Source organism: Felis catus, chromosome C2, assembly GCF_018350175.1.
Source record: "Felis catus isolate Fca126 chromosome C2, F.catus_Fca126_mat1.0, whole genome shotgun sequence".
Lineage (NCBI taxonomy): Eukaryota > Metazoa > Chordata > Mammalia > Carnivora > Felidae > Felis > Felis catus.
The window spans coordinates 149,488,953-149,504,398 of NC_058376.1; the positions used below are offsets into that span (position 1 = coordinate 149,488,953).

General features: G+C 42.1%; 1 protein-coding gene across 17 annotated transcripts in view; it reads left to right on the forward strand.

Annotated features, from left to right (window-relative positions):
* ULK4 (unc-51 like kinase 4) overlaps positions 1 to 15,446 on the forward strand; it is a 577,159-nt gene that overhangs the window by 381,986 nt on the left and 179,727 nt on the right. For 16 of the 17 annotated variants that reach the window (XM_045037803.1, XM_045037798.1, XM_045037797.1 and 13 more), the window contains one exon: positions 14,834 to 15,000. In XM_045037803.1, the coding sequence (XP_044893738.1) occupies positions 14,834 to 15,000 (167 nt within the window). Of the gene's footprint in view, positions 1 to 14,833; positions 15,001 to 15,446 lie in introns of those variants that run through there. The other variant, XR_002745508.2, reaches the window with a different exon arrangement.

The window sequence follows — 15,446 nt, forward strand, 5'->3', positions numbered from 1 at the left end:
CAGTAGTTCATTTTTGCTTTGGTTTCCCTTGCCTCTGGAGACGTGTTGAGTAAGAAGTTGCTGCGGCTCGGGGCGCCTGGGTGGCGCAGTCGGTTAAGCGTCCGACTTCAGCCAGGTCACGATCTCGCGGTCTGTGAGTTCGAGCCCCGCGTCGGGCTCTGGGCTGATGGCTCAGAGCCTGGAGCCTGTTTCTGATTCTGTGTCTCCCTCTCTCTCTGCCCCTCCCCCGTTCATGCTCTGTCTCTCTCTGTCCCAAAAATAAATAAACGTTGAAAAAAAAAATTAAAAAAAAAAAGAAGTTGCTGCGGCCAAGATCAAAGAGGTTTTTGCTTACTTTCTCCTCGAGGATTTTGATGGCTTCCTGTCTTACTTTGAGGTCTTTCATCCATTTTGAGTTTATTTTTGTGTATGGTGTAAGAAAGTGATCCAGGTTCATTCTTCTGCATGTCACTGTCCAGTTTTCCCAGCACCACTTGCTGAAGAGACTGTCTTTATTCCATTGGATATTCTTTCGTGCTTTGTCAAAGATGAGTTGGCCATATATTTGTGGGTCCATTTCCGGGTTCTCTGTTCCATTGATGTGAGTGTCTCTTCTTGTGCCAGTACCGTCCTGTCTTGATGATTACAGCTTTGTAGTATAGCTTGAAGTCTGGGATTGTGATGCCTCCTGCTTTGGTTTTCTTTTTCAAGATTGCTTTGGCTATTCGGGGTCTTTTGTGGTTCCATACAAATCGTAGGATTATTTGTTCTAGCTCTGTGAAGAATGCTGATGTTATTTTGATAGGGATTGCATTGAATATGGAGATTGCTTTGGGTAGTAGCGACATTTTGACCACATTTGTTCTTCGTATCCAGGAGCATGGAATCTTTTTCCATTTTTTTGTGTCTTCCTCAGCTTCTTTCATAAGCTTTCTATAGTTTTCAGCATATAGATTTTTCACCTCTTTGGTTAGATTTATTCCTAGGTATTTTATGGTTTTTTGTGCAACTGTAAATGGGATCGATTCCTTGATTTCTCTCTCTGTTGCTTCATTGTTGGTGTATAGGAATGTACCCGACTTCTGTGCGTTGATTTTATATCCTGCAACTTTGCTGAATTCATGAATCAATTCTAGCAGTTTTTTGGTGGAATCTTTTGGGTTTTCCATATAGAGTATCATATCATCTGCGAAGAGGGAAAGTTTGACCTCCTCCTGGCCAATTTGGATGCCTTTTATTTTTTTGTGTTGTCTGATTGCAGAAGTGAAGACTTCCAGTACTATGTTGAATAACAGTGGCGAGAGTGGACATCCTTGTCTTGTTCCTGACCTTAGGGGCAAAGCTCTCAGTGTTTCCCCATTGGGGATGAGATTAGTGTTGGGTCTTTCATATATGGCTTTTATGATCTTGAGGTATGCTCCTTCTATCCCTTCTTTCTTGAGGGTTTTTATCAAGAAAGGATGCTGTATTTTGTCAAATGCTTTCTCTGCATCTATGGAGAGGATCATGTGGTTCTTGTCCTTTCTTTTATTGATGTGATGAATCACATTGACAGTTTTGCAGATATTGAACCAGCCCTGCATGCCAGGTTTAAATCCCACTTGGTCGTGGTGAATACTTTTTTTAATGTATTGGATCCAGTTGGCTAATATCTTGTTGAGGATTTTTGCATCCATGTTCATCAGGGAAATTGGTCTATAGTTCTCCTTTTTAGTGGGGTCTCTGTCTTGTTTTGGAATCAAGGTAGTGCTGGCTTCATAGAAAGAGTTTGGAAGTTTTCCTTCCATTTCTCTTTTTTGGAACAGCTTCAAGAGAATAGGTGTTAATTCTTCCTTAAATGTTTGGTAGAATTCCCCTGGAAAGCCATCTGGCCCTGGATTCTTGTTTTTTGGGAGATTTTTGATTACTAATACGAATTCCTTACTGGTTATGGGTCTTTTCCAATTTTCTATTTCTTCCTGTTTCAGTTTTGGTAGTGTATATGTTTCTAGGAATTTGTCCATTTCTTCCAGATTGCCCATTTTATTGGCATATAATTGCTCATAATACTCTCTTATTATTGTTTTTATTTCTGCTGTGTTGGTTGTGATCTCTCCTGTTTCATTCTTTTTTTTTTTTTTTCCTGTTTCATTCTTGATTTTATTTATTTGGGTCCTTTCCTTCTTCTTTTTGATCAAATTGGTTAGTGGTTTATCAATTTTGTTAATTCTTTCAAAGAACCAGCTTCTGGTTTCATTGATCTGTTCTACTGTTTTTCTTTGGTTTTGATAGCATTAATTTCTGCTCTAATCTTTATTATTTCCTGTTTTTTGCTGGTTTTGCATTTTATTTGCTGTTCGTTTTCCAGCTCTTACCTAAGGCATAAGGTTAGGTTGTGTATCTGAGATCTTTCTTCCTTCTTTAGGAAGGCCTGGGTTGCTATATACTTTCCTCTTATGACCACCTTTGCTGCGTCCCAGAGGTTTTGGGTTGTGGTATTATCATTTTCATTGACTTCCATATACTTTTTAATTTCCTGTTTAACTTCTTGGTTAGCCCATTTATTCTTTAGTAGGATGTTCTTCAGTCTCCAAGTATTTGTTACCTTTCCAAATTTTTTCTTGTGGTTGATTTCGAGTTTCATAGCGTTGTGGTCTGAAAATATGCACGGTATGATCTCGATCTTTTTGTACTTACTTAGGGCTGATAGACCCAGTGTATGGTCTATTCTGTAGAACGTTCCATGTGCACTGGATAAGAATGTATATTCTGCTTTAGGATGAAATGTTCTGAATATATCTGTGAAATCCATCTGGTCCAGTGTGTCATTCAAAACCATTGTTTCCTTGTTGATTTTTTGATTAGAAGATCTGTCCATTGCTGTGATTGGGGTGTTGAAGTCTCCTCCTATTATGGTATTGCTATCAATGAGTTTCTTTATGTTTGTGTTTAATTGATTTATATATTTGGGTGTTCCACATTTGGCGCATAAATGTTTACAATTGTTAGGTCTTCTTGGTGGATAGACCCCTTGATTATGATATAATACCCTTCTGCATCTCTTGATACAGTCTTTATTTTAAAGTCTAGATTGTCTGATATAAGTATGGCTACTCCGGCTTTCTTTCTTGACCATTAGCATGATAGATGGTTCTCCATCCCCTTCTTTTCTTTTTTTTTTTTTTTAATTTTTTTTAACATTCATTTATTTTTGAGAAGAGAGAGAGAGAGAGCATGAGCAGGGGAGGAGAGAGAAGGAGGGAGACACAGAATCCGAAGCAGGCTCCAGGCTCTGAGCTGTCAGCACAGAGCCCGACACGGGGCTTGAGCTTACCACGAGATCATGACCTGAGCCTAAGTTGGGCGCTTAACCGACCGAGCCACCCAGGCTCCCCTCCATCCCCTTATTTTCAATCTGAAGGTGTCTTTAGGTTTAAAGTGGGTCTCTTGTAACAGCATATAGATGGATTTTGTTTTCTTATCCATTCTTTTACCCTGTGTCTTTTGCTTGGAGCATTGAGTCCATTGACATTTAGAGTGAGTACTGAAAATTATGAACTTGGGGCGCCTGGGTGGCTCAGTCAGTTGGGCGGCTGACTTTGGCCCAGGTCATGATTTCCCAGCTTGTGAGTTTGAGCCCTGTGTCTGGCTGTGTGCTGACAACTCAGACGGAGACTGCTTCAGGTTCTGTGTCTCCCTCTCTCTCTGTACCCCTCCCACACTCATGCTCTCTCTCTGTCTCTCTCAAAAGTAAACATTAAGAAAAATATGAATTTATTGCCATTATGTTGCCTATAGAGTTGGAGTTTCTGGTGGTGTTCTCTGGTCCTTTCTAATCTTTGTTGCTTTTGGTATTATATATATAATAATTTATTGTTTATATGTATAAGCTTTATAAATATTATATAAATTTATATATGTATATATTTTTTCCCATCTTTTCTCCCCTCAGAGAGTCCCCCTTAAAATTTCTTGCAAGGCTGGTTTAGTGGTCACAAACTCTTAATTTTTGTTTGGGAAACTTTTTATCTGTCCTTCTGTTTTCAATGACAGCCTTGCTGGATAATGAAATCTTGGCTGAATATTTTTCTAATTCAGCACAGTGAATATATCCTGCCACTCATTTCTGGCCTGCCAATTTCTGTGAATAGGTCTGCTGCAAACCTGATCTGTCTTCCCTTGTAGGTTAGGGGCTTTTTTCCCCTTGCTGCTTTCAGGATTCTCTCCTTGCCTGAGTGTTTTGTGAATTTGACTATGATATGTCTTGTTGATGATTGGTTTTTGTTGAATCTGATGGGAGTCCTCTGTGCTTTCTGGATATTTTATTTATTTACTTATTTATTTATTTTTTTATATATATATATTTTTTCAACGTTTATTTATTTTTGGGACAGAGAGAGACAGAGCATGAACGGGGGAGGGGCAGAGAGAGAGGGAGACACAGAATCAGAAACAGGCTCCAGGCTCCGAGCCATCAGCCCAGAGCCTGACGCAGGGCTCGAACTCACGGACCGCGAGATCGTGACCTGGCTGAAGTCGGACGCTTAACCGACTGCGCCACCCAGGCGCCCCTGTGCTTCCTGGATATTGATGTCTGTGTCTTTCCCCAGGTTAGGAAAGTTTTCTGCTGTGATTTGCTCATGTAACCCTTCTACCCCTATTTGTCTCTCTTCTTCTTCTGGGCCCCCTGTGATTCAGATGTTCCTTTTTAATGAGTCACTGATTTCTCTAATTCTTAAATCATGCTCTTTTGCCTTCATCTCCCTCTTTTTTTCTGCTTCATTTTTCTGTATCAGTTTGTCCTCTGTATTGCTGATTCGCTGGTCTGCCTCATTCATCCTTGCCGCCGCGGCATCCATCCGTGATTGCAGCTCAGTTATAGCATTTTTAATTTCATTCTGACTAGTTTTTACTTCTTTTATCTCTGCAGAAAGGGATTCTAATCTATTTTCGACTCCAGCTAGTATTGTTATTATCGTGATTCTAAATTCTGATTCAGACATCTTGCTTGTATCTGTGTTGGTTAAATCCGTGCCTGTCGTTTCTTCGTGCTCTTTCTTTTGGGGTGAATTCCTACCGAATTCAGTCGTTCAGGATGTGCAGATTGTTGTGTTCATCCTCCAATTAGTTTTCTAGGTGTGTAGGATGGTTTAATGTTGGTCTGGCTCCATGTCATGGACGTGAGACACACAGAAAATTTCCATGCTGTTCTGCCATCTTGGCTCCTCCCAAGGTTTATTTACTTTTGAGAGTGACAGCGTGAGTGGGGGGAGGTGCAGAGAGAGAGAGGGGTACAGAGAATTTGAAGCCGGCTCCCCACTGAGAGCAGCGAGCCTGATGGGGGCCTTGATCTCCTGAACTGTGAGATCATGCCCTGAGCTGAAAGATGTCAGATGCTCAACCGAATGAGCCATACAGGTGCCCCTGGGGGGAAATTTTTTAATTAAAAGATTAGCCTCTGTCATATTTGAGAAGGCCCAGCCTCTGACCATGAAGTAATTCCAGTATACAGGTTTGATAGATCACTTTATTTCAGTAGAATACACAGTTTTCTGTTGTCCAGTCATTTGTGTCAAGTGAAACTTGTCCAGTGTCCCTCTCCGAAGTGGGGAAAGCCGGACTCCCATGGGCCCCGGTGTTTGGGCAGGGTGTGAGGGGGAAGGCTTGTGATGCAGAGTGGAAACCAACGCTCCAAGGCAGGGGGTGTGCTGGGGGGCACAAATACCTGGGGAGAGTTCAGGCCAGGGCACGGTATGGACACCCAGGATCTCTTAGGAAGGGGCTGGCATAACAGGCAGAAACCTGCACTAAGATAGTTCCTAAGTTTATAGCCCGAGAGATGGGACGTATTTTCATTTGGGGTCATGTCTGTGTGGGGGTGGCTGCTCATTAACCCTCAACCAGAACAGGTGTCGTGTACCTGGGCGCTGTGGCTCAGGTTCGCAGTCCACAGATGGCTCCGTTCACCCTGCTGGCGTGCCCAGGATGGGCCTTGCCACTTTCAACTTCTGTGTTTTTCTGTTTTTAAAGCAGACTTTTAACTCAGCTGGTTTGTTGTGATTCTGCATTTGGTGGTACAGCACTGAGCAATTTGGGAAAGAACGATTTTCCCACATCAGATTTCACGGATACCTTTATACTCCTCTTCCAGATTGTCTGCTCAGGTCGACTTTAATGAATCCTAGGGAAATGGCCACATGGTTGCATGATGCAAATACAAAATTATCCACAAGGAAGCCTCAACTTGGGGAGGTTACATTTGAATTTAGAATGTTGCATTCAAATCATAAATGATAGAAATATAAGTTGCTTTCAAAAGCTTGGGATTTCAAAGTAATACTCTCGTATTATCTCTGCAACAGATTTTGAAAAAGTAATACTGTAATCAGGACACAATGACCGGAGCTGGGAACAGCTCATGCACATTAATATTCCCAGAACATTAAACACTTGAAAATAACTTATGGGGATGACTCCTTTAGAGATTTGCTTATAATTAATACAAAATAATTCTTAGATTTTTTTTTTTTGATGAGTTGGTTGTAATTAATGCAAAATAATGCTTGGGTTCTGTGGCTTAATGAGTTTTGATTTCTTTTGGAAGTGTTAGAGTGGAGTATTAAGAAGTTCTTACGATGGTGTTGGAGCAGGGGGCTGGGAAATGCTAGAGGGAGCACCATGTCAGATGCCTTTGTACGGCATCTCTCTGGAAGCTTATGCACAGGCAAGGCAGAAACCTTCTTGTGCTGGTCTACCTAGAGGGCTGCTTTTAGCTTTACTTCCTACCTTAGGTCCACCTGCCAGACCAGAAACAGAGTTGCCTGTGGCTTTCCCTGGGTGTTTGCCTCAGTGTTGAAACATCAGTCTTGTAGCTCCCCACCCATGAAGGAGGGTCTCCCTTTTCCCTTCACACAGGTACATACGAGCTAGCACGGATGGAGAGAGGCAAGAGACACAGCAAGGGGCTGTGCACTTGCCCAGGGGTCTGGAGCAGAGCTGACCTAAGCCACAGATAGCTACTAAATCCCAGACTGGGTCTGGATGAGAGAGGAGAGGAAGAAAAAAAAATCCCCAAAACAACAAAAGAATGTCCAGGCCTTTCCAAGGAGTGGAGGCCTCTGGCTATGCTGTATACCAGCCTTCTTAGTGGAAGAAGAGAGGGGAAAGAGCCATACGTGCATGTCCACTGACAGTCAAATCACTTGGAAAATTTTCACTCTGGAGAATACAGCCCTGGAAACATCCTTGAACTTCACTTTCTTTGGAGGTGGAGTATCTTTCTCTTGATTAGCACTTCTCTGTGGAGAAGAATGAAAGAGCAGAAGTGGGAGAACGTTAACTCCCTTTCCCTCCCTTTGCCACCTCCTTAGATTTTTTCCTCCACTTTAGTAAGATGCATCGTGTTTTATCTCATTCACGGAACTTTGCCAGTATTAGCTATCTAATCCTTGAGTCCCTGGGCATAAGGTGAGGGGACAAAGAGCAGTATCTCGCTTTGCTCCATTATGGCTGTCGGCAGCTGGTGTTGTCAGCCTTGTGCAAATGCACGTTCGAGCCCGCCCTTCTAAGAAGCAATATTTCCCGGGACGCCTGCGTGGCTCAGTCATTTGAACTTCAGACTTCGGCTCAGGTCATGATCTCACGATAGAGTCCCACATTGGGCTCCTTGCTGACTGTGTGGAGCCTGCTTGGGATTCTCTCTCTTTCTCTCTCTCTCTCTCTCTCTCTGCCCCTCCCGGACTGACTGCCTGACTGACTCTCTCTTTCTCTCTCTCTCTCTCTCTCAAAATAAATAAGTAAAACTTCAAGAAAAATGGTATTTCCTAACTCCCTCTAGGGGGAAATTCTGGACACAGTGTGGGAGCAGATATGTCCAAACCTACGGGTTTATGGGGAAAGTGCACCAAGAAAGATTGACGTCTTGAAGTTTGACTTCGGGCCACAGGATTACCAGTGGCTAGCGTCAAGGGCCTGGAGATGACCCAACCGGTGAACTTGCGTCAGGCTTGGAACTGTGGCAATTAAACACCCTTGACACCTTTTTCTTTTTAAATTCTAGTTGTTCCTTTTTGCCTATAGCATGATTATATTGTCATGATTATTCCTTTATTAGTGCCTTTTCTTTCCTCTATAACCCCTGCCCTGTCTGGGGTCTTCTCAATGCTCCCTGTCTTGCTTGTCTGTCTTGACTACCGTTTGGGAACTTTTCCACTTTCCCTGCTCATCTTTGACTTCAGCCTTTCCCAGTCTTGACTGCCACCTGCTTTCTAGGTTTTAATCTCCAATTGCTTTTGAACTTTGGCTTTTGTATATTATCTCAAACTTATCATGTCTTAAAAGCTAACTTGTGATTTCTAGAATACTTCCCATTTCTTCCAGTTACAATATAGTTCTCCTATTCTTTATTGACCCTTTATGGCCCTACCCACTCTTGCGGTCAGGTTGCAAATCACGCTTCTTTAGTGATGTGTCTGCCTTCCTCCTTGTTCCCCCCACCCCACTTGATTATTGCATGACCACAGCAACCTACTCCTTGGCCTTCTGGTCTCAGTTCCCCACTGGTGGGTCCCAAGGGGCTCCATAATATTTATAAAAGTACATGGACTTGGGAGTTATACATGGGATCCCTTCACTTCTGTGACTTGTACTTAACTCTGTGACCTTGAACACGTTACTTGAGTACTTGTTACTTGAGTTTTTGTTTTTGCATGTATGAAATGGAGATCTCAGCATCTGCCTCACAGAGCTGTTACAGAAGTCAGGTGAGGTGGTAAGTGTAAAAGCCAAGTAAAGGCCTATTGCCAGACACAGAGCAAGTGCTCAGTAAATGCTGCTGTCATCCCAGCACAGACTGCATCTTCAAAGTGTGGGAGATTTCCATCATCATAGAAGGTTCCATCCTGTCCCTTCCTTAGACTAAGCGACTATCATTCTGATCTCAATCCACATGGACACTTTTTTTTCAGAACCTTAGGTAAGTGTATTCATACCACTGAGTCTATACACCTGTTTCTGGTGTCTATCAGCCTCCTTTTTGGGATTCATTCATGTTGTTGTGGGATTCAGTGGCTCATTTCTTTTTATTGCTGACTAGGATTCCATTGTATGAGTATATCTTAATCTATTCATCCATTTTCCTAGTGATGGACACGTAGGCTATCTCTGGCTTGGGGCTATTTCGAATAAAGGTCTAATGAGACTTTTTGTGGATACATGTTTTCATTTTACTTGGAAAAATACCTAGGATTGGAATTTCTAGGTAATGTACTAACTGTATGTTTAAATTTGTAGAAACTATAACTGGGGGCGCCTGGTGGCTCAGTCGGTTAAGCATCTGACTTCAGCTCAGGTCATGATCTCACTTTTCGTGGGTTCAAGCCCCGCATCGGGCTCTGTGCTGATAGCTCAGAGCCTGGAGCCTGCTTCAGACTCTGTGTCTCCTCTGTCTCTGCCCCTCCCCCACTCATGCTGTGTCTTTCTCTGTCTCTTGAAAATAAATACATGTTTAAACAAATTATAAATGAAAACTGCAACTGTTTTCCATTAGTAGTATATATGAGTACTGGTCACTCCACATCCTTACCAACATTTGCTGTTGCCTGCTTTTTTCATTATCATTATTTCTGTTTGTGTGTGGCATCTCGTCGTAATTTTAATTTGCATTTTTCTCATGACTAATGATGAACATTTTTCATGTGCTTATTGACATATCTTTTGTGAACTGACTGGTTAAGTCTTATACCCATCTTTAAAATTGATTGTCGTTTTATTATTGAGTTGTAGGAACTGGTTATGTATTCTGGATTTAAGTTCTTTATTAGATACCTATGTTGTAAATATTTAATTTTGTGATGAAGTTTAATTTACTCATTTTTAAATGATCCATGCTTTTTGAGACCTTAGAAATCTTGCCTGCCTCCTAGTTACAAAGATCTTCTCTTACATTTTATTCTAGAACCTTCACAGTTTTAGCTTTTATGTGTAGATCTATGATTTGTGTGAAAGTAATTTAGCATAGTATATGATGTAGTGGTCAAGGATTCCTTTCTTAATATGGGTACTCAGTTTTTCTATCCCTTTTTGTTGAAAAGAATTTTTTGTAAAGAATTTACTTGTTGAAATGTTTGTGACCATATATGTACGGGTCCATTTCTGGACACTGATACTGAAAATATTTGCATGAAGTCATTATTTTTCTCTAATAGGTGTATACTTCTTATCTCTATCTACTTAATCAGTGACTCAGTAGCAGAGTCACTGGTGCTCAGACCTTGGTTTCTAAATATAGTTTCTTCTTGAAAGAAACTAGGGATTCTTGGAGAAGTAGCTAATGCTCAATCTGAGGCAGGGATTTCTTATTTTTTGAAACCCTTCATAAAGCCTTTTATTTTATTTTAATCTATTTTATATAGTATTTTTGAGCCAGGAATTCTTTTCACTTATTTATTTTAATTTAATTTTTTTTTTAATTCACATCCAAATTAGTTAGCATATAGTGCAACAATGATTTCAGGAGTAGATTCTTTTTTTTTGAATTTTTTTTTTCAACGTTTATTTACTTTTGGGACAGAGAGAGACAGAACATGAACGGGGGAGGGGCAGAGAGAGAGGGAGACACAGAATTGGAAACAGGCTCCAGGCTCCGAGCCATCAGCCCAGAGCCTGACGCGGGGCTCGAACTCACGGACCGCGAGATCGTGACCTGGCTGAAGTCGGACGCTTAACCGACTGCGCCACCCAGGCGCCCCAGGAGTAGATTCTTTAATGCCCCTTACCCATTGAGCCCATTCCCCCCTCCCATAACCCCTCCAGTAACCCTCTGTTTGTTCTCCATGTTTATGAGTCTCTTCTGTTTTGTCCCCCTTCCAGTTTTTATATTATTTTTGTTCCCCTTCCCTTGTGTTCATCTGTTTTGTCTCTGAAAGTCCTCATATGAGTGAAGTCATATGATTTTTGTCTTTCTGTGACTAATTTCACTTAGCATAATACCCTCCAGTTCCATCCACGTAGTTGCAAATGGCAAGATTTCATTCTTTTTGATTGCCAAGTAATATTTCATTGTGTATATATACCACATCTTCTTTATCCATTCATCCATCGATAGACATTTGGGCTCTTTCCATACTTTGGCTATTATTGATAGTGCTGCTATAAACATGGGGTGCATGTGTCCCTTCGAAACAGCAAACCTGTATCCCTTGGATAAATACCTAGTAGTGCATTTGCTGGGCAATCGTAGGGTAGTTCTATTTTTAGTTTTTTGAGGAACCTCCATACTGTTTTCCAGAGTGGCTGCACCAGCTTGCATTGCCACCAACAATGCAAAAGAGATCCTCTTTCTCTGCATCCTCGCCAACATCTGTTGTTGCCTGAGTTAATGTTAGCCATTCTGACAGGTGTGAGGTGGTATATCATTGTGGTTTTGATTTGTGTTTCCCTGATGATGAGTGATGTTGAGCATCTTTTCATGTGTTGGTTGGCCATCTGGATGTCTTCCTTGGAGAAGTGTCTATTTGTGTCTTTGAGGCGGGAGTTCTTAAGATGAACTTGGGACCTATTATAGCAGAAGTCAGGACACTTTCAAGGGGCTGTCAGTAGCCAAAAATGGAAACAAGTTGAACGTTTTTTTTAAAAAAGTGATTGAATCAGTTGAAATCCATAAAACGTATTCTTTAAACATCTACTGTATTCACAATGATGCTACAAAATGAATTCATTAGTAACTGCTGGTAGTTCCTTGCTCCCCCACCCATTCCTCCATTAGTCCCATTTGGTAATTGCTGATACTCCAAAATCATTGGTCTGAAAACTGGTAAATGGCAACAAAGAAACATTTATCAAACATCTCTGTTGCCTTTCCTTTACAAACCATATTTTATGATAACCAAAGAGTTAAATGAAGATTCTTTATAGAGCAAAATGAGCTGAAAAAGTACAGAGTGATAGAATTTGAAACTTACTATATTGCCACCTCTAATGAAATGATGGGACTAGACAGTGGTCGTTAGTAGGTAACATTTGATGGGGAATTTTATAATGATTGGGTTAGGCTAACAACCCCTGACCTTGATCAATTTTAACATTGTTAAGTGTGGAATAGCCAGACGGTATATCCTTCCAGATATGATGCAATACAACGCGCAGAGTTCCAGCCCCAAGTATTATTGCCAGAATAATTGAACCTGAATTAAATGGAGTCTCCAGTTACTATAATTACCATTTTATAGGAAATACAGGGATAGAGGAATACCACCCCAAGAAAATCTACAGGACAAGTGTTCTAACTTTTCCAGAAACAAAAGGCATGCAAATTACAAGCAGAAGAAAGACTGTTAGACATTAAAGGAGACTTAAGGTCTGCAACCAAATGGAATGTGTGGACCTGGTTTATATCCTGATTTCAACAAACTAATCCTACAAAAGACAGTTTTGAGACCGTTGAGTTTTGGACGTAGGCTGTGTATTGCCTATATTAAGTAGGTTTCGTTTTATTGGGTGGTAATAATGCTAAAGAAAAGAACCCTTCTCTGTAGACTGTACAGAAGTGTTTACAGGAGAAATAAGATGATGTCTGGTATTTGCTTTAAATTCCTGAAAAAGATGAGGATAGATTAAACAAGATGAGCAAAAATGCTGATAATCATCGGAGAACTGTCTTGTGACTTTCTTTGTTTTCATAATAAAAAGTTTAAATGAGGAAAATGTGTGCTTTGACCCTGAAGTGAACGTTCTGGAGATGAAGAACTTGGGATATATGGCTGGGAATAGACCACTTGACATCGTACTAATGAGCTTGCTGGCATTATCACTGCTGTGAAGAAATATTTTGTGTCCTGCTTCATTTCTAATCTCCTGTGAGCACCTTCCCTGACAGCTGGTGACTTCAGCGTGTCAAGTCAGAGCTTGGCATTTGTTGCCTGCTCTTTCACACAGCAGGCTGGGAAGACTTTCCATCCCAGCAGGGACACGATGGCATTCGTTGTTTGCCCTCTTTCCTTGAAGACTGAGTGAGGTCGGGTAGATCGCTCCCTGTTGCCCACCAGCTGTTTAGTCTGAAGCAGCCTGGAGATGGGTGTCCGAGGGTCCACCGCCACCTTCTGAGGAGCCACGTCCTTCTCTGCTGTTCACAGAGTGAGACTTCACCAGTACTCACCCCTCTGCACCTCGGACCATCCACATGGAGGTCACAAAGTGATCGCGACCCCCCAGAGGAAAACGTCTTGCAGCGTGCGTTTACCACGTCCTGTGTTTCAAAGCCCTTCTGCCCTATCTGCAGCCCATGAAGGCCAAGTGCTGATTCATGGCATGTGTGTTAGCGATGCTGCCTAACTCAGACAAGAGCCCCTGGTCATGGACATGCCATAACGATCGCTTTGCTATACTGTGTGTCATTGGTGATACGTGTGATCACACCTTGTCATTGATAAAGAAACTTTGCCAGTAATTCATTCTACCTTCCCTTCAAGTGTATTTACCTTCAGCTTTGTGACTTGTACCGGTCTTTGCCATGAGCAGTACAACTTTGAATGAGGCCTTTGTAGTTTTGGTTCCTCTCTGCCGTTAGTGACAAAATTAATTACTTTCAAAGTCCAAGATTTACTCTGTTTACTTGTCTAGGAGACCTAAATCGCTTTACTGGAAATGGCAATGGCAGTGCTTGGAAAAGATAGTAAAGCTTAGATGGCTGCGCTTGGCAGAGTTCCTATCCAATTGATCATCTGGGAACTAGGGACAAATGGATTGCAGGACCAATGAGATCCAGCTTATGGTACAGTCCTTACCATGCTCCCCCCACCAACTGCTGTGTAAAAATACGCATTTTTGAAGATTCACTTTTCCTAGAACATTCAGATGATCTCCTGATGCTAAAGGTCCTGTTCACCATTTTAGGTTTGTAACACTGCGTGCTGTATTTTCACCGCATTTACATCTGAATTGTTTTTTTTAATTCAAAGGCTAATGCTACATAATAGTATCAATAAAATTAAGTGTAAACAGTAATGGCCCCTACCTGTGAAAATGCATTTTTTGTGACAGACTACATCAAACTGAAAGTTGCAGACCACCCGCACTGTTAATTTAATATGAGGTCTGCAGAGACACAACGATAGAACCTGGAAGTTTTTAAATTCCAAATTTCTTAAAATCATAGTTGATCTTATATCTCAATATATTTTTGGAATGCATGCAAAAAAAATGTTTCATTGGTTTATCCTCTTGGAATGACCCAATTACTCGTAGATCCTTATATCCCCCGGGTCCACCTGTCGTCCCTGACCTACACTGTGAAGAACCGTACTTTCAGAGAACCTGGGAGCAGGACGTTCATATGCAACATGGGATCTTCCGGCGTCAGGCAGCCCTCTGTCCTTGTGAAGCCTGTTCATGTACGATAGTGTTTCTCAAAGTGTAATTTGGGGAACCTTTGCATCATATCACCTGGGGAGCTTATTTAAGACGTATATTCCTAGGCCCTGTCGCAGGCTCCTGAGCAGACTCTGAGAGTGAGGCCTGGAAACCTGCACTTCTGGTATGAGTACAGTTGAAGGACTGCTTAGAGTTTATACAACATAGAATACGTATGCCTTTTCTGTTGGGTTTTTGTGACACTTTATTTATTTATTTATTTATTTATTTATTTATTTATTTATCTATCTATTGAGAGAGAGCGAGCGAGCGCGCGGGAGAGAGGGAGAGTGGGAGAGAATCTTAAGCAGTCTCCACACTGAGCATGGAGCCTGACTCAGGGCTTGATCCTGTGAACCTGGGATCATGACCTGAGCCGAAATCAAGAGTCGGATGCTCAACCGACTGAGCCATCCAGGTGCCCCTATGTTGGCATTTATGAGGCATGTTTTACCCTTTTTACCCTCAGGACTGGTCCGTCATGTCTGTGACCTGTTCACTGAAACTGCCACGCTGTGCTTGGACGTGGACAATAAGAACCACAGTGAGACGGCCGCCACCCTGCTCTTCTCCCTGCTCGATATTCTGCACGGCATGCTGACCTACACGGCCTGTGTCGTACGGCTGGCTCTGCAGGTATGGGACCTCCCCTCCCGTGTCTGGAGCACCGCACCATGTGGTGCTCCTTCTCTTTCATCGTCTCCTACCTAAGCTTCCTCTGTTGTGTCTTTATGTTTGAAAAAGGACATATGATGCTGTAGAGAAAGACTACCAGGTAAGCCATCTTTGGGCGACCAAGGTCAAGGACGGATAATGTGATCACGGAATCTGAAAGGAAAGCAGGAGAGGCCTGTGGAAAGACCTAACCAAGCTCTGGCTGGGGAAGTCCCCCGATGGAGGGGATCATTTGCCTTACAGGCACCCTAGGGCCGGCCAAGCAGTGTGCCATCTTTCCTGTCTAGGGGTGGTGCTCCAGCCCACCCTCACCAAGATGAATTAGCTTGTTGGGGTCAGTGGGTTGAGATTTTAGGCCCGCGTGTTTGTGTACACACACATGCATACATATACGACACATAAACTCT